The sequence below is a fragment of the Nuphar pumila genome, chromosome 6 (genome assembly GCF_984573655.1).
Source record: "Nuphar pumila chromosome 6, dmNupPumi1.hap1.1, whole genome shotgun sequence".
Taxonomy (NCBI): Eukaryota; Viridiplantae; Streptophyta; class Magnoliopsida; order Nymphaeales; family Nymphaeaceae; genus Nuphar; species Nuphar pumila.
The window spans coordinates 128,523,856-128,547,665 of NC_143254.1; the positions used below are offsets into that span (position 1 = coordinate 128,523,856).

Sequence of the window (23,810 nt, forward strand, 5' to 3'; positions counted from 1 at the left end):
GACAATGACACTCTTACAATCTTCCTTTCATTCTCTCTTGGGTGACCACCCTTCTCCCTTCGCTTAGGATGGCTTGGCTGCAAGTCTCTGATTAAGGTACGCTACAATTGCTTGTTGGTGTTCTTGTTATTCTTTTATTTTTATACTTTGATAATGAAAATCATCATCATCATCATCTTGTTCTTTTCTTTTTCTTCTTCTTCTTGATGAGAAAGTTTTCCAGACGAAGCGGGTATTCTCTGGGTGGGGTTACCGGCGCTCAAACCCTTATAGAGCCCACCAGTTAAAGGCACCCACACTCTTCCCAACCTGAGATGAAGGGGTTAATACCTTTTCCTCGGGCTCGCTGCGACTAGGTTGAGCCGGGCAGGTGTTTTTTTCTTCTTATATTTGAAGTTTCATGTTCAAGTTCCTTCAAGAAGAATTTTATGTTCAAGTAAAACAAAAGAGCCCCAAGGGGGTTGGCATAGTGGGGTGGGACCTTGGCGACTAGGCGGGCAGTCAAGGTTCTATTACCATGGGCATCACCCTCCTGCTCAGGCCAACAGGTAGTATAGACCCCCGGGCAAGGGTCCCAGCATTCGAGTTTTACACTGCTGGAATGATGACCATAGGTATGGCAGGCTGAGCCAGCGCGATCAGTTCTTTGTGTCAGGTGTGGTTTCTTAGGGTTATAAATTCAAAAAAAAAAAAAAAGTAAAACAAATGAAAATTGAGAAATTTCAGTATTTGATTGTTTCTCTTGCTTGGTCTTTGAAAGGGTGGTTTTGGTGCATTAGATTTGGAATCTTTTATCCTTTAAAACTTCTTTTTTTATTAATTGGGTCTTGATGAATGGAAAACTAACCCTGATCCTGAGTTTTACATTGTAGACACCGCCACATGATAATTTAAAAAACTAGGTTTTTATTTTGAAATTTATCTTTATTTTCAATTATCAAACCCCACACACACACACCCTTTTTTTTTAATTGATGCATTTCCTTTCAAGTATTGAAGGATTGATGAAGAGATTCGTGATGGCCTGCAATTATTATTTAATTATTATTGCAATTTAAAGTACACTCTCATCTATGCTGCGTACAGCAAAAATGTATTCAACCTTCCATCTCGAGATGGATGCAAGTTAGATTTCTCCTGGTATTTGTATTTCAACCGTGTACGTCCATCTTGAGATGGACGGTTGGTTACATCTTATTTGGTCTTGGATAAATGGAGAATAAATACTTGTGGAGTTTGGTGCACCTATTTTCTAAGGATTTGGATTTTTCTTCCGTTAAATTTCCGAGAAGTTTACATTTTTTGTAGTTTCTTGTAAAGGTATATTTTAGTCACTTTTTAATTGGGATTCTTTCGTACGCGGAAGAGTTGAAGTACACTTCTTTACTTTCTTGGTACTATTGGAAAAAGACGTCAGAAGTAATAACTCATTTTACTTTTAAATGGTAACTACTTTTAAGAATAAAAAGAAGAGCATTACTGTCATGACTGAATAGGGCCTATGTCATTATTCGCTTTACATTTGCATTGGGACCTTTTAGTCCTCAAGAAACGGTTTCATGCAATATTGCAATGTTAACAGTATCGGAAGAAAAAACGATACGCTTCACCTTGAATTGGATATTTTTTAAATAAATGCAAAAAATATTAAAAATTAATTTTAAATTTTATTTTAATTTTTCTAACACGTGTCATGTTATGATTGACACATAATATTTTTATTATTATTTTTTGGCCAAACGATTCACTTGAGTATCGATACCGCCGAATTGGTGGCCCAACGATTCAGGGCCCATACCCGATACTGACAACATTCATGTGCTCGTGATATTGCCAAACATGTAGGTAAGGACTGCAAACATCCCTCTTCACAAAAGATGAGGGTTCCTTGTGAGCAAAAAAATGCAGTCAAAATCAAGTACATGGACTGGTACTAATACATGAGGGTTTAGAAAGTTTGATATATAGGACAAGTGTTCCTACAAAATTGATACAAAGTATAGATTTTCATAAAGATACCTATAATTTAAAAATAGTTAAACATGCATATTTAATCAATCATTATTGTATTATAATTTCTTTGTAAGTCATAATATTTAAAAATCTTCTAGCCTGAGATTTAGTTTTAGCCTAATTATGCATGTAACCATAGCTTTAAAATGATAGAAAAATTTAGATTTAGCATGATTGTGGTTCTAAGCATAGCTTGAAGCAAACATTGTGTCCTTAACCCAGAGTTTTACCTCCGGCGAGGCGGGCCTATTTAGTGATTCGGTTCTCGGCGAGGGTTTTCTTTGGTCATTAAAAAAAAACTAAATTTGGTCTTAGCATAAATGGCATGCAAGGTTAGGTTGCTCAGATTATGGGCGCAATCAGGTAAAACGTTTTATGTAAAATGTCAATGCAAATAAGACACCTTTCCTATGCAGTGGGACCCACTAGCTACTTTGTGATACTGATCAAGACGGGTGACACATCTCACGTTGTCGTTTTACAATTATCTTGTAAAATGCTGGTTTACCTGATCTGAGAACTAGGGCAGTCAACCCTGCCAGCTTATGGCCTGCTGTTGCCAGAACCCATAGGACCTACCTTTAGGTTAGTTGGTTGGGGCACCTAATCTCTTGTTAGTTTTCCTTTAAAGTTTAAACTAAGGATGTTAAATAAAAAATAAATGAGCCTCTCTTTTTTTATTTGGTTAGGGTTGGATATCAGTCCAGCCTGATAGGCCCGATCCAAACCACGGCTTGCAGAAAATCTGGTACGGCCCTTGTTCTGGTTTGGGCTCAGCTTGGACTTTTCAGGCTAGATCCAGGCCATGTGGGGTCGGGCCTTTTTAAGCCCAACTAGTAAAACAGGCTGGGTCGGGCTCCATGCAGTTTCAGCCCCATCCAAGACCTTGCCTGTTTGCTAACCAAGCTGGGTTAGGCCTGCTTTTTATCAGGCTTTTTAGGCTGATCAAGCAAATCCAAACTGGCCTATCTACCCGTATCCACCCTAGCAGGTTTCCCAACCGTTTGCTTGTCAAATAGTTTTTTTTTTTGTTCCTTTTTTCAAATAATCAATACTTGGGTTTTGTCTCCATGATCTTTACTAAAGAAAAGTACATGGTGCTAAGTACCAACGGGGGCTCAGCTTGTCTGGGTAGGAGCAGCTAGTGCAAGTCACCTTGTGTTGGGACGTTGCAGGTTCAAAACCCAATGGTATATAGTTGTATAACTGGTAGGGGTTAATTTGCGTAACCCCAGCTTGCCTTTCAACAAAAAAAAAAAATACATGTTGCCAAGTTAACTCAAATTTAAACCCCAGTTTTGGGTTCCATGTTTTTAACTAAAGTGGATCAATTAGTGTAGAGTTTTCCCTGCCTACTGTTGTTTATTCCCTGGTCATATGTGGTCATGGCAGCACAATAATATTGTTTGCTACACTATTAGACATTATTTACATCCTGTCAATGCCTGATATGGCTGAGAAATGAGGCTAGCTGGTCGTGGCTCGGCTTATGTTCAGCTCGTGAAGGGCGCATTCGAACTTGTGAGATAGGCGCTGCAAACTAGAACATGAACGAATGGATGTTTGGCTCATCTCAGCTCATATAGCTCATTACAAGGTAATAAATATATTTTACAAGTATTTTATACGAATCACTAGAATATGAGAACTAATGTGTGAACCACGATTTTCATGATTTTTTTGTTCTTTTCTCTTGAATCTAACTATACGGATGTGATCTACATGCTTGGTTTTATAAGGACCCACTCTTAATCATCCGATTTTGATACGTAAACGAGATTCTTTTTTATGGCTTTAAAATCAATGGCTGGCTCATAATCTTCATAAATATTCAAGCCTTAAAAAATCACATTTTTTCATCAAAAATACACAATCCAATGGTTGATTCCTAGCAAGTTCACCAAGCCAAGTACATCCATATGGTTGAATTTGTAAAAAAAGTGTTGGAGATGCCCATATTTCTTGTTCTCATATTTGTAGTGACTATTTTATATTATAGATTTTGTATGGTTGAAGTGTTTGGCTTGCAATCAATAAGCTTAGAGTTCAAATCCTGTTGCTTACAACTTTGATATAATGCAATTATTTTGTAAATGGGTCAGTCTCAGCTTCAATCAAAAGGTTTAGAGTCAAAATTTTATTCTTTTTAATTTTAAAAATATATTTTATTTGTAAATGAGGTACCCTGAGCTCAACTCAGTTAACTCATATATTTTTCAGTTGAATTTATCTTGAATTTTTTTTGCGATAAATTCAAAATATCGCCCGAGATTTGTTACTATGGCTGTCACCTGCGGTTTACTATTTAAAGAGGAAGGGGAACCATGACCCTTGTTCTTAGGCAAGTTTCATGTAATTTGAAAATATATATATATATATATATATATATATATATATATATATATATATATATATACCGGTGCCCGAGACATCACCGATCAGAAGACACGATTCGCTTCACTCGAGCTTCTAAGCGGGTGACTCTTTCTCCAGTACCGCCGTGAGAAGTGTGCTCTCCAACAGTACACCTTTCGACGTCATATCTCGTATCTTAGGGACTCTAAACTCAAGCTCTCTGATACCTCAGTTGGTCATATGAGCTCGGTCTTTCCAAGGCGCCTCAAGCCTTCTTTTTTCTCACACCCGAGCATACTAGACCCTTTTGAATCCCAAATGAAGACTGCTCTCACGAGCACTTCAAAAGGTACCCAATCGATTTTGGTCAAGTGATCACCGCGCGAGGAGAGGTCAAGGATCAATTCTTAAATTACTGAACATTTTTAGGCCAACTGCTCCCCATGTGGAGAAGATCCTTCTAAGGGAGACCAAGCATATGATGCTACCTAGTTGATTCCTTCAAGGTGATCCATCTCTTTCCTGAGATATATACCGCACATTGCTTGGAATAACGTAAAGCATTCTTTTGTTGAAGAAAGCATTGGGGGCATTTATGCCATAGTAGCCAAAGCGAGGAAACGCTGAATGGGGCCCTACGATCACCCTGCCTAACGTGGCCCACCTCTAAAAGCTATAGAGTGCACCAGCAGGGTTTGATCTGGTGCCTTCTTCTCAGCACCCTCATAACCACCACCCTGCTGGCCACTGTGGTGGCATTTATGCATGATGCATTTGGAATGATCCTTTCCTTTTTTTTTGCTATTCTAGCTGTCTGGAAGAAAGCATATAAGGTGGGCCATGAAAGTTCTTGGTGTCCAAATGGATGGCCGGTATAAGCCCATCAAAGCTAAGTTCTACCTGAAAGGCTAGACCTATGTCACAAAGACAAGCCATTTTGGTGGTGTATCTCTTGTAAAATGCACTTTTTATGTATTAAAATATCAAGAAAATTGTTTTTCATTGATTAAAACAACAAAAAAATCCGTCCTTGTCTCCTTTTTTTAAGAAATTTCCAAATTGGTGTCTTAAGTGCATCACGTGTGGGGGTTTTTTTCATGAAAGGTGGGGAAATTGCCCTTGGGGTCAGACCTAGTCGCGCTGGCTAAGCCTGCCATACTTAAGGTCGCCTTCCCGACGGCGTGACACACTCCCGGGCGGGTGTCACCCAACTTCTGCTGAGCAAGGGTTTACACCTTGCTCTAATTAAATGCAAGGGGTTTGACACTCATGAGAATGGAACCCTGACCACTGTCTAGTGGCCAAAGCCACCTACACTGTGCTCCTAACCCGTGTCTTTGTGACATATGGCTAAACAAGCCATCTCAGTTGCCTGATTGGATATGGAGCTTTACCCGGTAGAAACAAGCGAAAATTGGACCTGAATGTTTATGATAAAAGTCACCGGGTCTTGTAGGCTCAGCTTGGTGTCGCTCTCTCTCTCTCTGGGCTCGCTATGGCTCATCCCTAGCACAATATTAGCTTATTCACGGTCATGACTCATCAGTCAGACATGACTCTGCTAAAGATGTTCTTGGTTTCTTGGCCAAGATAAATCATAAATCCACACAGTCAATCAGGGATGCAAACGGTTCACGGTCAAGAACAGCTAAATACATGGAGATTCAGATTAGGAACAGCCAAAAATTGCAAAACCTTTCATCCTGGATCCGACCCATTTGCATCCCTATAGTCAATCATGGCCTGTGGCTCTTAGAAAGCGTGCATGGAAAAATTTATCTACTTTTAGTGGGTCCCATTGAAATGGATACTTTTGGTTGGTATGGAAACTTAGTGCTCAGGCTAGAAGAGAATCGTTGGCCAAGCAGTTCACAGGATGTTTCGCTTCAAGTGGAGGTTGATAATAAAAGACATCTATGAAAAAAGCACAGGAAGATGCTTCGTATCCTAAGCCATTCAGGGTGTTTTTGGACGTAATCATCTGTTGATATTTAAAGTTCTTTCTTTTACTTTAGGTTGTGGTTGCTACACTTACACCCACCACACAAGGGAAACCATTTTCCCACGAAAGGGACGCCGCAGAGGGGAGGTGCTTCCCCACAGGACGAAGTATGAACCTGTTTTGACAAGAAAGCTGTTTTTTTCTGCATTTATTATGTGGGTCTCACTACATGTTTCTCTTGGAGATGTTTGTTTCAACCCCGCTTAGGAAATAGGCTCCCTTTCCTATGAAAGAGGGTCTCTTACATAGGAAAGAGCGTGAAATATCTAGTGCTTGTTTCACTCCCACTCAAAGGAAGCCTCTTTCCTTTGAAAGAGGCCATCTTGACAGGAAAGCTGCGTATTTGCATTTATTATGTGGATCACACTACACAGGATATGTTTGTTTCGCCCTTTCCAGGAAAGAGCATGAAACATACGCCCCCGCTTACAAGACCTGAATATTTTAATATTCAGCCACACCAAAGCCCAGAGTAGGTTGGGGTCTTCAGCAAAACTCGACACTTCTGCACTCTTCTACTGTGCTACAACTAAGTTTTCCTTGTGAAATTGTAATTGACATCCTTTTTTCCTCTTTGAAATAGCATTGAGCTATTGTCTGTATTTGAGTAATTTTCATGTCATTTAATTCTCATACATACACAGGGGAAGGAGTCAATAGGCACCCTCATCATCAAAACAAACAAAGGCTTTGATCAGACTGCAAATTCTTGTGAAAAGAATGGAAGAAAAACCATTTCCTGCATGGTTTTGGTCTGTAGAAGAATGCCTCAAAGAATACAACGTAAGATTGGAGAAGGGCATGAGCTCTTCCGAGGTAGAGAAGAGACGTGTCAAGTATGGTTGGAATGAGCTAGAGAGTGCACCTGGAAAACCACTGTGGAAATTAGTACTGGAACAGTTTGATGACATGCTTGTGAAGATCCTTCTCTTGGCTGCTGTTGTTTCCTTCATTCTTGCCTACTTTGATAGCCATGAAAATGGAGAAGGGGCCCTTACGGAGTACGTCGAGCCGTTTGTGATCCTGCTGATCCTCATCCTCAATGCAATTGTAGGAGTGTGGCAAGAGACCAATGCTGAGAAGGCTCTTGAAGCACTAAAGGAGATGCAGTGTGAGACTGCAAAGGTTTTAAGAAATGGATTTTATGTTGCAGACTTGCCTGCTAGGGAATTAGTCCCTGGGGATATAGTTGAATTGAGAATTGGTGATAAGGTTCCTGCTGATATGAGGGTGGCAAAGCTAAAAACTTCAACTTTCAGAGTGGAACAGAGTTCGCTCACCGGAGAAAGCATGCCGGTAATCAAGACTGTGAATGCCGTTTTCACGGAGGATTGCGAATTGCAGGCAAAAGAATGCATGATTTTCGCAGGGACCACTGTTGTTAATGGGAGCTGTCTCTGTGTTGTGGTTAGCACTGGCATGAGAACAGAGATTGGGAAAATACAGACACAAATTCATGAAGCTTCACTGGAGGATCAGGACACTCCACTGAAGAAGAAACTCGATGAATTCGGTGAGAAACTGACATTGGTGATTGGATTTGTGTGCGCTTTGGTATGGTTGATTAATGTCAAGCATTTTCTAACATGGGATGTGATTGATGGCTGGCCTAGAAATCTTAGATTTTCATTTGGTAAGTGCACTTATTACTTTAAGATAGCTGTGGCTCTTGCTGTTGCTGCCATACCAGAAGGCCTTCCTGCTGTGATTACCACATGTTTAGCATTAGGCACTAGAAAGATGGCGCAGAAGAACGCCATTGTCCGAAAGCTACCAAGTGTGGAGACTTTGGGATGTACCACAGTGATCTGTTCTGATAAAACTGGAACTCTTACAACGAATCAGATGTCAGCGACCGAGTTCTGTACTTTGGGAGAGAGTAGCTCTGCAACTAGAACCTCTCGGGTTGACGGAACAACTTATGATCCAAGGGATGGTGAGATTTCAGATTGGGAGTTTGGTAATTTGGATGCAAGTCTGCAAGTTCTAGCTGAAATTTCTGCCGTCTGCAATGATGCCGGGATTTCTTGCAGCAGCAACCATTTTAGAGCTACTGGTATGCCAACTGAGGCAGCTCTTAAGGTTGGTATCTATTTTCCTCTTTATTGGTGTCCCTTAACACTGCTGCTAAGATTAACTGATACAGTGTGTATAATTGATTAAAGGTGCTGGTTGAGAAGATGGGAGTTCCGGATGCCAACGAGACGAAAAGAATTCAAGCTGAAAGGCTTGCTGCAGATTACATGAGCGATCACTCCACTATAAAATTAGGTGAGATGCCAAGAATTTTCACCATACTTAATCTTGCTTTCTTTCACTTCATAACATATACTGATTTACGTATAGGCAACCTTTTAGCATATTCTTGCAGTTTATTTATCAGTTTGATATTTCAGGTTGCTGTGACTGGTGGGCAAAAAGATCAAAGAGAATTGCTACACTCGAATTTGACAGGGTTAGAAAGTCGATGAGCATCATCGTTAGAGAACTAAATGGACACAATCGCCTCTTGGTTAAGGTGATATCACTATCCTAACAACTGGCCGCCTCTGTTTCTTTAAGCCATTCTGCTTTGGGACATGTTTCTGCACTTCTTGATGAATCAACTCTATTTGACATAAGAGAATCTTATGTACTTAGTTCTGAATTAACATGGGTATGGGGTTGTATTTCCTTGAGTTAATGGTACAGGAGAATGCACACCTAGTAATAGTGTAGTATTTATTCTTCATAGGTTGGTGCCTTTCATGTCATTTTCTTATTGTTAGAAATGGAAACAGAAGGCTCTGTTTTCACCATGGTCATTTTTCCTGCTTTTAGTGGAATCTGTTGGTGAGTGAAGCTGACATTTCAAATGGATTGACTATTTATATTAGATAAAAAACATGCATGAGACAGGATCTGCATTTAATTTGGGGAAATGACCTTCTTTTCTTTTCTTTTGCTATTTTTTGTTCTTTTGTTCACGTAAATCTTTGCAATTTACTTGTGAAAATTTTCTGAAACAATAAGATTTTTCCCATTTACTTAAATAGTTCACTTTCACAGAATTTCAAGAGGGGGTAGTTTCAGTTGTAGTAAGCTTCTCCATGCACAAAAACGCAGACATGAGCGCGTGCACACACACAATGACATTCAGTATTCTCTTTGCACATTCTTCGTTACTGCTGATGTTGAACCTATAGCATCTTGCTGAAGAAAAAAATCTTCTATCATGAGCTAAAGTGTTTGGTTTTGCGTTTGAACCTCTTCTTTAGGGTGCCATGGAGAGCGTACTCGATCGAAGTTCCCATGTTCAGCTTGGAGATGGCTCAATTGTTCCATTGGATGAGCCTTGCAGACAGCTACTGCTGTTTAGCCTACAAAAGATGAGCTCAAAGGGTCTTAGATGCTTGGGCTTTGCTTACAAAGATGAGTTGGGTGAGTTCAATGATTACCATGGAGAAGACCATGCTGCCCACAAGAAGTTGTTGGACCCCTCTAACTACTCTGACATGGAAAGCAACCTAATCTTTGTGGGAGTAGTGGGATTAAGAGTAAGCTTTCAATCTCATTCACTGTTTTTCCTTTTTTTGTGATTCAAAACTAATCAGGCATTTCTTTCTTGCCCCTTGAATCTTTTGAGAGGGCTCAAGCGGTGCTTAGCCAAACTTGGACAACACCTGCCAAGCTTGCTGCTCTTATGGTCCAGTGGGGCCCATGCCACGTGGCTAGACAATATAGGCCAGCACACATGGCCCATGGTGGTTGGCCCAGAACTTTTTTTTTCTTTATTTAGCTATGCTAAGGAAAACCCTCCATCACCACACATTGGAAATTCTTCGGTCACCCAAAAGTACACCTAGCTTTGACCTTACAGCAAGGAATAACCCGTGGGGATTGAACCATGGTCATCCCATGTCAAGTGGTTCAGCACATTTAAGTAGGGTTTGGTTCGGACCCAGGTGAAACAAGACTTGGACCCAATTTTCATGTATGGTATGGGGTCCAGACTCAGGTCTAATTGGGTTCACTATAAGAAAAACCATACCAGAACCCGATAAGAACTACATGAACCAGACCCGAACCATACTCGGTAAAACCATGTTTTTTATCATTTTTACATTGAAAATTTGTGGGGTCTTAATCGGAACTCGGGTTGGGTCTGGGTCTGGTATAAAACTATACCCGGGTCGAGACTCGATACCATACCCCAAAATCAGGGGCCAGGTCTGGTTCCACCTGGGTCCGAACCAAACCCGACCCAAACCGTTGACACCCCTACTCAATACTTTCAACTTGGTTTTGGGAGATGAACCTACTGTATGAGTTGAGTTCCAAAGTGCCCACAAAGCCGACCAAAGTTGTGTTCATGGCATGCCAGAAGCAATCTGATTATAGGCTCATAATGAATCAGGTTGGTCAGGCAAAGTTAGCCCAAGTCCTAGCCTATCTAGCCACTTACAAGAACTGGATCAACTTGATTGGCTCATTTTTGGCCATCCATGCTAATCTTATACACCATGTCTACTAACTGCTTCATTCATGAAGAGTTGAATGAGATAAATGGATGGTTAGGTTACACTACCATAACCTAGGGGTCTCATTCATACGGAGTTGAATGAGATAGCTGGATGGTTAAGTCACACTATCATAACCAAGGGGTCTCGGGTTTGAATCCATAGAAGTTATATACCCTAGTTTCCCTATAAAAAGAAAAGAAAAACTTTTTGATCTATTTACTATTTTTTAAACTATATTGTTGTTTCTTGTTGTTTAAACCAAATTTTCTAGGACCCTCCACGTGATGAAGTTCAAACGGCCATTGAAGAGTGCAAGGATGCAGGGATCAAGGTGATGGTGATCACTGGGGATAACAAGTCCACTGCAGAAGCTATCTGCAGGGAGATTGGTGTCTTCTATGATGAGGAGGATCTCAAAGGGAAGAGCTTCACTGGCAAGGAGTTCATGGCTCTTAGCAGCGACCAACAGTGCCAGATACTTTCAAGAGGGGGAGGCCTGGTCTTCTCGCGAGCCGAGCCTAGGCACAAGCAAGACATTGTTCGCATGCTTAAAGACCTGGGTGAAATCGTGGCCATGACCGGAGATGGCGTCAACGACGCACCTGCATTGAAGCTCGCCGACATCGGTATCTCCATGGGAATTGCTGGCACTGAGGTAAAAAAAAATTATCTAGCATGGTTTGTTTGTTAGGGATCATACTTTGGATCGTGTCTTTTTTTTTTTACCAAAAAACAATATGATTTTTTGAGTCATGAAATTTTGGTACATTATGAGCCTTGATTTTTAAGCTCTAACAAAACCTGCTTACATGTCACGATCCTAGCTTAGTGAAGTGCATCGAAAGATTGTAGGCAGATGGTGTACAGATTGGTTCATGCCAGATTTGAACCCAAATTTGAAATTTATGTTCAAGATCTGAATCCTAGTGCAGATCCAAACAAGATTCAATTATAGATGGCTAATATTGGATCCTGTAAAATAAGACCCAAGTAAAGTATACTTCATGCAAATTCTATACAACTAGATCTGATTATATCTGAATCCAATCATAGATTCGATTGAAAACATTGATTTAGATCTGAATATGCAAATCAGAATATGATTGGAATGCACTTCTGGATCTTATTTCAAGAATCTATATCCATAATCATCTGATTCAGATCAGAAGACCAACAAATCTGACCCATTTGCAAACCCTATTCAAAAGGCTAGCAAGGGTCACTCCTAGCCCTAAGTGAGGGTTGGCAGACTGAGACAGCGTGACCAGGTCTTCGTGCCGGGTGTGGTTTCTTTGGGTTATTAAAAAAAAAGGCTCACTCCTGTCCTTTGACCAAGAACAAAGGCCGTTTTGGAATAACTGCGTCCAATCTACACCGTAGGTTGCAAAAGAAGCATCGGACATGATTCTCGCTGACGATAACTTCAGTACGATCGTCTCCGCTGTCGCAGAAGGCCGCTCGATCTACAACAACATGAAAGCCTTCATTAGGTAAATGACTAATCTGCACCTCTAGATTTTCATTATTGACATACTTGTCCCTGACTACCTCAAGCATGCAGGTACATGATTTCCTCCAATGTGGGAGAGGTGGCCTCCATATTTATAACTGCAGCGCTGGGCTTCCCGGATTGCTTGATCCCGGTGCAGCTCCTGTGGGTGAACCTTGTCACTGATGGCCCACCGGCAACCGCGCTCGGCTTCAACCCGCCGGACGTCAATATTATGCGCAAACCGCCCCGAAATAAGGATGATTCGCTCATCAACTTGTGGGTTCTAGTCCGATACCTGGTAAAATCTCGCCCATGATTCAACTGATCTGATTGAGTCGAGTCAAGTCTATGACTAGATTTGGTTTTGTTTGCAGTGGAGTCTTGACTGACCATAACTAGGGGTGTCAACGGGTCGGATTTGATTCTGACCAAGATGGAACCAGACTTGGACCCAGTTTTTGGGTATGGTATTGGGTCTGGACCTGAGTCTAATTGGGTCCACTATAAAAAACCATGTGCTGACCCGATAAGAGCTGCATGAATCAGACCTGGACCATACCCAGTAAAACTATATTTTTTATCATTTTTACATTGAAAAATTACAGGTCTTAATCAAAACTCGGGTCAGGTCCAGGTCTGGTATAAAATTTCACAAACTATACCCAGGTCCATTTATTAATCGGACTTTTGGATCCGGACCCGGGCCTTGATCGGGTCTTATTATTTATCACCATACCCGGACCTTGTAAGGTTTGGTTTGCTCGGCTCCTCCGGGTAAACCCGACCCATTGACACCCCTGACCATAACCAAGACTTCCCTAGTCCGGTGTGACTTCTTCCATGTTCAGCCTAGTCAAGGCCAGGTTACAGTTAAGTGATAGAATGGTCAACAGCTTGGATATGGATCAGACTTAACTGGGTAAAGACCTAGATCCAAGTCTGAGTTGCTGGGTCCATGTACTGGTCCAGTAATACCTGGCTTAGTTAATCAGACCACCTTAATAGGCCAAGACCTTAGTGTCATAACTCAGAGAAGACTGCACCTTGTTTTGCACATATGTGTCTATGTGCATTTCCACTTATACAGCTATGTTGGTTTTGTTAGACAATAGGCTTGTACGTAGGCATGGCTACTGTGGGCGTCTTTGGATGGTGGTACACTCATGACTCCTTCCTCGGCCTCGACCTCGGCAGCGACGGCCACACCGTGGTCACCTTTGCTCAGCTTCGCACATGGGAAGAATGTCCCAAGTGGGAAAACTTTGCAGCAGCACCATTTACTGCCGGAAACAAGATCATCTCCTTTGCGGATCCCTGCGACTACTTCAGTGTCGGGAAAGTGAAGGCGGCGACGCTCTCGCTCTCAGTGCTGGTGGCCATTGAGATGTTCAACTCCTTAAATGCATTGTCCGAAGATAGCAGCTTGATCACCATGCCCCCCTGGATCAATCCATGGTTGTTGGTTGCCATGGCAGTGTCATTCTCCCTACACTTCCTCATCCTCTATGTGCCATTCTTAGCTAACATATTTGGGATAGTGCCCCTTAGCTTCAATGAATGGTGTTTTGTTATGTTAGTCTCTTTACCTGTCATACTCATTGATGAAGTGCTGAAGTTCATAGGCAGAAGTCAAGTGCAAAGGCCCAAGTACAAGACCCTCTAAGGTTAACTTTTATGTGTAATGTAAACAATGAGAAATGAGTACAAATAAAATTATTGGGTTTTAGAAAGTTTAGATAGTAAATAGTTAGATGTCTAGATCCATACAGTCATTGTCCATGTACAATGGAATTGAACTGTCTAGGCCCTAAGTTTTCTTTGAAGCAGCAGATATCATTGTAATGAGGGTTATGAACTATTGATACTCAATCTTAAAGCAATGAATGTTACAAGTTTACAAGGAGAATTGTGATTGTGCATGCATTTTGTTTTGATTTATGTCCTTGCAATGGATGAGGGAATTACGATCAGTGATCCACTTGGTTTCTAGCCAGGGATGTTACAAGTCATATTTAGACTTCATTGAAGTTTGTTAGCTCTTTCTTTTTAAACAAGACTATATACTTCTATGACAACCACCATGTTTTAAAGCCTCCCAAAATTGTAATAGCTGGTTAAGTAAAATTATATGCTTCAAACTCAACCACCATATATTACAGCCCACCCAGTGTAGCACCAGCTAGTTTTTGTTTGCCTCGAAGAGTGCTCAATACCAGGAAATCCTGTTTTCGATTTTCAATAATGTTATGATCACCAAATTGATAGGTTTCAAGCCCTTTATGGGTTTGGAGACTCCTGTTGCAGTTGACATATTAACATGGAAATTATGATCATACTTTTACCCACGTCATTAGCCATGTTTGTATATCACACTAGGATTTTGCCTTTGTTGAACTTCATGTGCATGTATTGACCTTGTGTAAAATGCAGTTTCTTGGGCATTTACAGACATGTTCTTGAAACCTGTTCTTCTTCACTTGTTTTTATTCGTGTGGTGGTTGGAATATACAATGTTTTAATTGGAGGCTTTTGTTGCAAGAGAGATTCTTTCCTCAAATCCTTCTTGTACCCATGCACTTGAACTTGCATGCATCTAATGAATGACATGGAGGACCAAACCGATAAGAAAGCAGGACCAATTTTCTTCTCATTCTGATCGAAGCAGGTTATATGTTACCCCCCTGAACAAGGCATCTCATGCTCGGGGGTCCCAAAAAGCACCACGTATTTAAGCATTTGCATCTCGTATCCCCATGTTTGTCAGCATTAATTAGCATTGGAGTTTGATGCGATTGCAAAGACTTAAGTACCCTCTCCTCCATTGGTGCCAAAAAAAATGACGATTCTAGAAAAGGAGTGGTTGTAAAGACTTAAGTGCCCCGAAGATGATTATTTAAGACACAGTCTATGCACTGCAGGATTATCCAAGAAAGAAATCTCCCCTGGAGGAGGCCATGAACATCAACCCTCTCACTCTCACTCTCCTTTCTATTTCTGCTTCTGTGCACATCCAGCAGAAGATCCTACATTGCTCCATCAAGCATCGACTAACCTATATATTGACTGTTGTGGAGCCTGATTCAGAGTTTTTACCCTTACAGTAGGAGGGTTTGGGGGCTCCTCCCAGCGTGGGTAGCATCATTCAACTAAATGAGTTGTGGATCCTGATTCAGAGTTTTTACCCTTAGAGGAGAGGGGTCTGGGGGCTCCTCCCAGCGTGGGTAGCATCATTCAACTTGAAGAGTTGTGGAACCTTATTCAGAGTTTTTACCCTTATAGAAGAGGGGTTTGAGGGCTCCTCCCAACGTGGGTAGCATCATTCAACTTGATGAGTTGTGGAGCTTGATTCAGAGTTTTTGCCCTTACAGGAGGAGGGTTTGGGGGCTCCTCTCTGCATGGATAGCATCATTCAACTTGATGAGTTGTGGAGCCTAATTCAAAGTTTTTGCCCTTACAGGAGGGGGGTTTGGGGGCTCCTCCCAGCGTAGGTAGCATTGAAACGAACCTTAATCATTTCGCTGATGGTGATCCGGCGAAACGATGGTGAGCCAACGATCCGATGGTGAGCCGGTGATCTGATGGTCATCTGGCGAAACTAACCTGAGCCATCAAAAATGTTTGTTTAAACTTTTCATCGTCATCGTCATCTTCTTCTTCTTCCTTCTTCGTAAAACATTGTAAAACCCTCTCTCATTCTAGAGAAGAAATCAAGGAAGGCAAAGAATTTCCTCTGGAGAAGGCCATGAATATAAACCATGTCACTCTCTCTTCTTTCTCTTTCTACTTCTGTGCACATCCAGCGATTTGAAATATGACTTCCGGTTAGGGAGATATGACCTTGACAAGTTTTTCCTAATTCGGGTAGCGATTTACAGCGATTTACTTACTGAATAACACTACAAATCGTTATAGTGATTTGCGAAAGACACTACAAATCGTTATAGTGATTTGCGGAAGACACTACAAATCGCTATAGTGAGATCCAACAACACTATAAATCGTCGTGGGGCTCAATGGAGATCCAAAAACACTACAAATCGCTATAGTGATTTGCGAAAGACACTACAAATCGTTGTTGGAAGACCGGATAACACTATAAATCGTTGTGGGGCTTGTTAGAGACCCAAAAACACTACAAATTGTTGTAGGAAGGTCCGACAATACTACAAATCGTTGTTGGAAGGCCGGATAACACTATAAATCGTTGTTGGGCTCGTTGAAGACCCAAAAATACTACAAATCGTTATAAGAAGGCCTGACAATACTATAAATCGTTGTTGGAAGACTGAACAACACTATAAATCGTTGTGGAGCTCATTGAAGACTCGACAACACTAAAAATCGCTATAAGGGAGTCATTGAAAAAATCGTGAGAAAAAAACAGAAAAAAAATAGAAAAATCGTGAGAAAGGGGTGTTACGAAAACCTCAAGCAAGAAACAACCGAAGGAAACATGAGCCCCACGATTAAACAAAACGCTTTATTGCTCTTTTTCATAGTTAAAAGAGGGAAAGAAAAAAAATTATACAAGGCCCCAAAAAAATTTGTTTCGTCGGATCACCATTGGCGAAACGATTAAGGTTCGTTTCGCTGTGTAGACTTTGAAGAGTCAACATCATCCTCGACTTTCTGGATGGAGGACATGTTTATCCTTTTTTTGAACTGTTTGTTTTTTCTTTTGTGAATGAAGAGCATTTTTGTTATTTTCTCAAACCGTCGTTTTATGAGAAGAATAGCGATAAAGGGTATTTAAGTCTTTGCAACCACACCAGACTCCGATGCTAAGTGATGTCAACATACACGGGAATACGAGCCCCATGTACTTGTATACGTGGTGCTCATTCAGACCCCCGAACACAAACGTGGGATTCAGTGAATCAACGTGGGAGAACATACACCACCCTCTCCATTCTGATATTAGTTGGTCCAGTTGTAGCCCTCGTGCCATTCCCATCCTCTTACTCCCAACTACTTGTATATGTGAAGGGATGATCACACATCTTTGGATGATATTTGATTTGTCCTGTTGCTGTCATTTCAAGTCTATGAAGTGAAGTGCAATAATTAGTTTTTTCACTTTTACGGTTTTACCTAGGAGGCTAACTACTATATTTTCCCTTTTCTTTCTTTTTTTTCCTTTCGGGGTTGTCCATAATATGCATAGGAAATGGTGATACGTGGAGAGGGGAATATAAGAACAGCAACTACCTACCTCTCTTAGTATAGTGATTTTTTCAGACCTTGTTCATAGGATTTCTTAACTCCATTAATCATTTGATAATGTTTGATGTCATTCGTGACAATCTTCTCTATGCTTCAGTAACTCGTACGATCAAATGACAGTCCAGTGTATGCTGCAACGGACCTATAATCATTTTTTGAAGACAACCAGAAAAGTAAATTGAAAGAGTCCAGAGTCGTCTGAAACTTGAGCAAGAACAGGAAAGCAGGGTTTAACTATAATTTGCACTGGAGTAGTTAAGGTGCCTATAAAATATACAGGTGATCTGAAAGGGGGATAATGTTTCATGTTGAGAGTTTGGAAATAATGAAGCACATTTATATTTGTTGGAAATGTATCCTTAGGGGTAAATGACATGCATGATTACCAAATTTTCGAATGTGATACACGAGGAATGACAATCACTCTCTTCTATTATAGAGTCCTATGCATAACAATTTATCTTGAACAGGCGAAATTAGCATCCATGAGAGAGAGAGTTCTAGCACAAGGAAAATTAGGAAGAAGCATAACACATGCTGCTTAGTTAAGCTTTTATCTTAATCCACTATCATTGTCCTGGACTTAGCTTTCGAAATAGAGCATGTGTAGTGCAGAGCTTTATTGAGTGAAAAAATGCATCGAGTATATGAACGTGCAGAATGCATTGACCTGATAGTTGACGTGTGATGGTAGCATGGCATGTGATAGGTAACAATATTATTGTTGGCATGACGGTGTGCGGTGACACAGACGTGAAGCGTTGTTTGGTTAAACAGTATCAGCGGATTTGAGGATGTTGCTTTTAGAGATTTAGTTAAAGATTTATCAACTTGAATGAGTTTCTCATGCGTAGCGTTTGAACGTACGATAGTGTGGGGGGTTAGGCTTAATTCTTTCAATGATCACTCTAGGTGATTTCAATCAAGTATAGTGACTCGGGGCTACGCAAGTAAATACATAAAAAGTGACGAACGAGTTTAGATAGTGCTCTTCGCTATGGTATACAATAATCAATTGGTCTTCGAACGGAGGGCCGCAAGGCCTTGTCTTTTCTGTGGCAAGGTTATATTTCGGCGTGTCTATGGAGTTGCAATATGCTCCATTGCATGCAAGGTTAGGGTATCCATGCACTTGCTAATCGGTATGAGACGGTTATGCACATAAGTGGCATGAACTAAATAAAATATGCATTTAGAGATCACGCTTGATCAGCTTTCGTTTGGCAACTGTGCATGAGATAGTGGGCAGGACCAATGAAATGATTCAGCACATGAAAAAATGTTGGTGCGCAACCTTTGGCCGTTAGGATGGACAGACTATCCGGTCAGAAGCATTGTAGGTTTGCAAAAAAAATTATGCCCATGACAATCATTGGGATGTATTACATGCACGAGCCACACTCAAAGGGATGGGTACCTCATATGATCTGACTTCCGAGCGGCTATTGAAGGGTGTAACCCCTGCGTCATTATGTAACAATCCCTTAAACAAAAGGCTATTTTCTAAACATTATCATATTACTTGTATGTCCATGGCTCTACATGCTGCGAGTTTTCCATTTATTTTAGAAGCCATTAATAGGCATCTGATGCCACCAAGTCCTAAGCCGATGAAATTGCTTAATGAATTCTAAGAATACAAAAAAATCATGATTCATTCTCACTGGTTAAGTTAGCAGTTTCACCCATTCGTCCATGCTTGAGTTTTGCCAAGCGATCATTTTCTTTTGTGCGCTATGCTACCAACGATTTGATACGTACCCTTGACTCCTCCATTACTGGTTCCAGGCTTCTTGCATTATAGAGCAATACCATGCAATATCTGAAACCTCTCCGTCATCCAACTTCCTTTCAAAGTTGCACTGATCTCAGTACTCGACTTCCACAGCCGGCACGTAACCGAAAAGTTTCATCTGTTATGTGAGATTATCCAATAACATGTAGATCTCTAACTGCAAGGGTGTGAGTTGTCCTCGACCATAAACTTATGGAGAATCTCTCCTACTTCAATCAAGCTGTAGCCTGCAGCTTTCTGCATAGAGCGGCCTTTCATCAGAAGCCTCATCTTTGCAACTCCATCCCATCTGCCTCTAGCAGCATATATGTTCGACATGATTATATAGTTTCCGGGGTTACATGGCTCTAACTTGAAAAGCATCTCAGCTGCTGCTTCGTCGATCTCTACATTGGCATGAAAGCTACAAGCAGCAAGCAGTGTTCCCCAGACAACTGAGTCCGGCTTCATCGCCATACTCGTTAGCATCTCGTAAGCTTCTTTCAGGTTGCTGGCTCGACCAAGAAGATCAACCATGAAACTGTAGTGCTCCAACTTGGGTGAAATTTAAAATCTGTTCTTCATAAAATTGAAATACTGCCACCCCTGCTTCACCAACCCCCCATGGGTAATGTGATGTCATCTGGAATGAAACCTTCACTTTGCATATCCTCAAACAAAGCAAGAGCTTCTTTCCATCTACCATGCACTACGAACCCTGTGATCATAGAATTCCACGAACAGACGTTCTTCTCAGCAATCTCGCCAAACACGTGCCATGCAGTATCGATCTTTCCGCACTTAGCATACATCTCGACCAGAGCATTGCTCACAAATATGTTCTAGTAATAGCTACTCTCCCTCGCATACTCATCGATCTTCTCCCCCATCTCCAACGCACCAAGGTGAGCGCAGCCAGGAAGAACGCTAGCAATGGTCACGTGATTAGGCTTCACACCTTCTCCCACCATCTTCACGTACATCTCCACAGCTTCGCGAAACCACCCGTTCTGACCTTACCCTGAAATCATTGACGTCCATGAGATCACGTTCCTGCTACCCATCTGATCAAACAGCTCCTTTGCGCTGCTCAGAAGCCGAAGCCTCGCATACCCCCCGATGAGTGAGTTCCATGCAGGAAAGTCTCTATGAGGCATTTCATCAAACACTTTGTGTGCATCACTTAAAGCCCCAGTTTTCGCATGCATATCGATCATAGAAGTGGAGATAAACACGTCGGGTTCAAACCCCAATTTGACAATGTGGGTGTGGAGCTTCTGACCTTCAATGGCAGAAAGAAGAGAGGCGCAGCCTTTGAGCATGAAGGGGAAGGTGTATTCGTTGGGGAGACAGCTACTTTGATGCAGTTTGGAGTAGAGAGAGAGGCACTGCTCGTAGGGGCCATTGGAGGAGTAGTGCTGGATGAGTTTGTTGTAGAGGAAGAGCTCCGGATTTGGGGTTTGATCGAAGATGGCTCGAGCGTAGTCGATGGATAGGATTTGGAGGAGCTTCGTGATCAGGAACTTGGTCTGGTCGACACCGTTTCTGAGTGCGTAGGCGTGAACTTCCCTGATCCTGTTCATACCATTTTCCGACTCGTTCCAACTTTCGGCCATCTACAAGTGATTTGTAAACGGAGACTTGTGATCACGTGGACGTCTTGCTCATGTAGCTTCCATGAGGTCGTGTTTTGGTTCGTGGGTCCCGGTTAGGGGTGTCAACGAGTCGGGTTTGGTTCGGTGGAACCAGACTTGGATCAGATTTTCGGGTATGGTATTGGGTCAACTATAAGAGAAACCATACTCAGACCTGATAAAAACTACATGAACCATACCCGGTAAAATAATATTTTTATCACTTTTACGAAAAATTGTGGGTCTTAATCGGAACTCGGGTCGGGCTCGGGTCTGGTATAAAATTTCACAAATTGTACCATGGTTCATGTATTAATCAGACTTTTGGGTCTGGACCCTGGTCTTCTTATTTGTCACCATACCCGAATCCTATAGGGTTTGGTCCAGGTCGGGTCTGGGTAAGCCCGACCTGTTGACACCCATAGTCACTGTTAGGGTGTTGGCATTTCAGGCTTCCTTCTCTTTTATTTTGTTTGACGATGAGGAACCATCGCCTAATCGAGGAAAACCCTTGGTGGGGCCCATGATCACACTGCCTTATGTGTCATACCTCTTAAAGCTACGAACACACCTGTGCACCAGCAAAGGTTGATCTGGTGCCTTCGTCTCAACACGCTAGCTCATGACCACCCTGCCAGCCATGCTTCTATTTTTTAGGAAGATCAATGCAATTGTTCCCTTGCGACTTACAGTGTACAGTTGCGCTTAGAGTCTGTTTTGCTTTTGTTGAGTCTGATGTAAGATGCCCGGTTCAGGTGAATCAATACCCCGAAGGGGTAGCCCGTATACTTGAACTGTAATGGCCTGCGGGCAAAATTGTGAATGAAGTAAATGCGTTGAGCTTTCTTTTGTTCACCCTCATTGTGATTGCTTCTTGTGATTGCAATTTCTCTCCCTCTATTCTCTCTTGCTCTCTTGCACTCTGATTACAAGCTTCCGCGATCGGCAAGCGAGCTAACTAGTAGGCTTGCGGCGGTGATGAAGGATGGTCGCGCTGCGCTGGCCCATTGAAGGAAATAGGCCTGTGACAAGTGGTACCAGAGTTCGTTCTCGTGCTGGGGAAGGGACTCCGGAGTCGGTGTCAACAGACACGTCGACATGCTGCGATTTGTGAGCAAGACATCGTGGCGCCTTATCAAAACTTGCGCAACACCAAAGGCAAAGCAGTTGTTGAAGCTGAGGAGATGGGTTCACCTCGGGGCCAAGAAGAGTTGGCTGCAACTGTTAACAAGTTGGTGGAAGAGGTGACTTCGCATGAGGAAGCGATTTCACGTGCATGTGAATCATTCAATGGACTGAATGATGTGGTGGAGAGCCTGCAAGAGCAGGTAACCTTATTAATGGGGCAGGTCACTTTGTTGACGACTATAGTGGCCGACTTGCAGACTGAAGTAGGGGAGCTTCAGTTGAAGAACCATACATTACAGCGGACGGTGACCCTAAATGGTGGAAATGGTGAGAGGCCATCAAGGATTGATGTGCCAAGACCCGCAAAATTCAATGGTTCTCGTGACAACAAGGCCATTAAGAACTTCTTGTTCCAAGTAGAAGACTACTTGGATATCCAGAATGTGACCCTCGAAGATCTGAGGATTAAGGCTACAGCGGCCTTACTTGATGGAGATGCTATCGCTTGGTGGAGGCGGAAGCGCAATGACATGGAGAGGGGTCAATGTGTGATAGACACCTTTGATGACTTCAAAATGGAGTTGCGCAACTATTTCATGCCAAGAAATGCGCAGAGGCAGGCTTACCAGATGGTTCGTGAGCTCAAACACATTGGTTTGTTGCAAGACTATGTCAGAATGTTTCATAAGCTTATATTGGAGATACCTAACATGCAAGAAGACGACATGCTCAACTGGTTCATTGTGGAACTTCAGTCATGGGCACAGTCTGAAGTGGAAAGGAGCAACCCCCATATTTTGGAAGATACATATGTGACGGCTGAGCGCTTAGTTGACACTCAGCGCAAGCCTTTCACCCTATCAACCAAAGTTGGGAAGAAGCCTGACCACGGAGGCAAGAAGGATGAGCAACGCAATGATAAAGGTGAGACGTCGACACGCCATCAATCCGAAAAGAAATGAAACTTCACAAAGCATAACAACAGCAATAAGGGTGCGGTTGTGACATGTTGGTTCTGCGGTGATAGACATATCGCCAGGTAGTGCCCAAAGCGCCTTGTAAAGGATGACGAGCAAGCCAATGCTGCACAGGAAGAATGCAGCGATACTGAATGCAGTGACACTGAGACCATGCAACCAAGGATGGGGGTCAGGCGATCGATTAACGTAGCTAGAAGTTGCGCAGCTAAGAACATGCAGGTCAGTAAGGAACTTATGTACGTAGAAGTCATTATGAATGGAAAGTCTACTTCAGCAGTGATAGACTCCAGGGTCACACACAACTTTGTCTCGCGGGAAGAGGCAGAGCGGTTGGGCTTGAAAACTGGGTCAAAGCAGAGGACTATCAAAATAGTAAACTCTGAGGTCAAGCCCATCCTTGGTGAAGCAAGAGATGTGGTTACTCAATTGTGGGGAGTTGGGTCGGCAAAGCCAACTTTTCTATGGTGCCCCTGGACGATTTCAAGGTGATTCTGGGTATGGAGTTTCTGCGAAGCCATAATGTTATGATGCTGCCAAAGTTTAACATGTTGATGATCATGGGGTCAGACCTGTCTCACACAGTACAGTGCCTTACGCAGAAAGGCAAGTCTTTAGTGTTATCAACAATGCAACTGAAGAAGGGTGTCAAGTATGGGGAGCAGACATTGTTAGTTGCAGTACATGCAGATGAAGGAAAGGTAGAAGCA

General features: G+C 42.1%; 2 protein-coding genes across 3 annotated transcripts; one reads left to right on the forward strand and one right to left on the reverse strand.

The window, feature by feature from the left end:
* Positions 1-238: 238 nt before the first annotated feature.
* LOC149836173 (calcium-transporting ATPase, endoplasmic reticulum-type-like) lies at positions 239-14,267 on the forward strand. 2 transcript variants are annotated; one of them, XM_090009036.1, is made up of 9 exons: positions 239-370; positions 7,015-8,452; positions 8,536-8,641; positions 8,767-8,888; positions 9,628-9,906; positions 11,144-11,527; positions 12,253-12,362; positions 12,434-12,662; positions 13,470-14,267. In XM_090009036.1, the coding sequence occupies exons 2-9, from the start codon at positions 7,091-7,093 to the stop codon at positions 14,025-14,027; spliced, it is 3,150 nt and encodes a 1,049-aa protein (XP_089865162.1). In that variant the 5' UTR covers positions 239-370; positions 7,015-7,090; the 3' UTR covers positions 14,028-14,267. The 2 variants fall into 2 exon arrangements, with proteins under 2 accessions (XP_089865162.1, XP_089865161.1); XM_090009035.1 differs by lacking the exon at positions 239-370 and adding an exon at positions 3,406-3,610.
* A 6,110-nt stretch (positions 14,268-20,377) lies between these two features.
* LOC149836174 (pentatricopeptide repeat-containing protein At5g08510-like) lies at positions 20,378-20,977 on the reverse strand. The gene has a single exon (XM_090009718.1). It carries the CDS (start codon positions 20,975-20,977, stop codon positions 20,378-20,380), a length of 600 nt encoding a protein of 199 aa, XP_089865844.1.
* Positions 20,978-23,810: the final 2,833 nt, after the last annotated feature.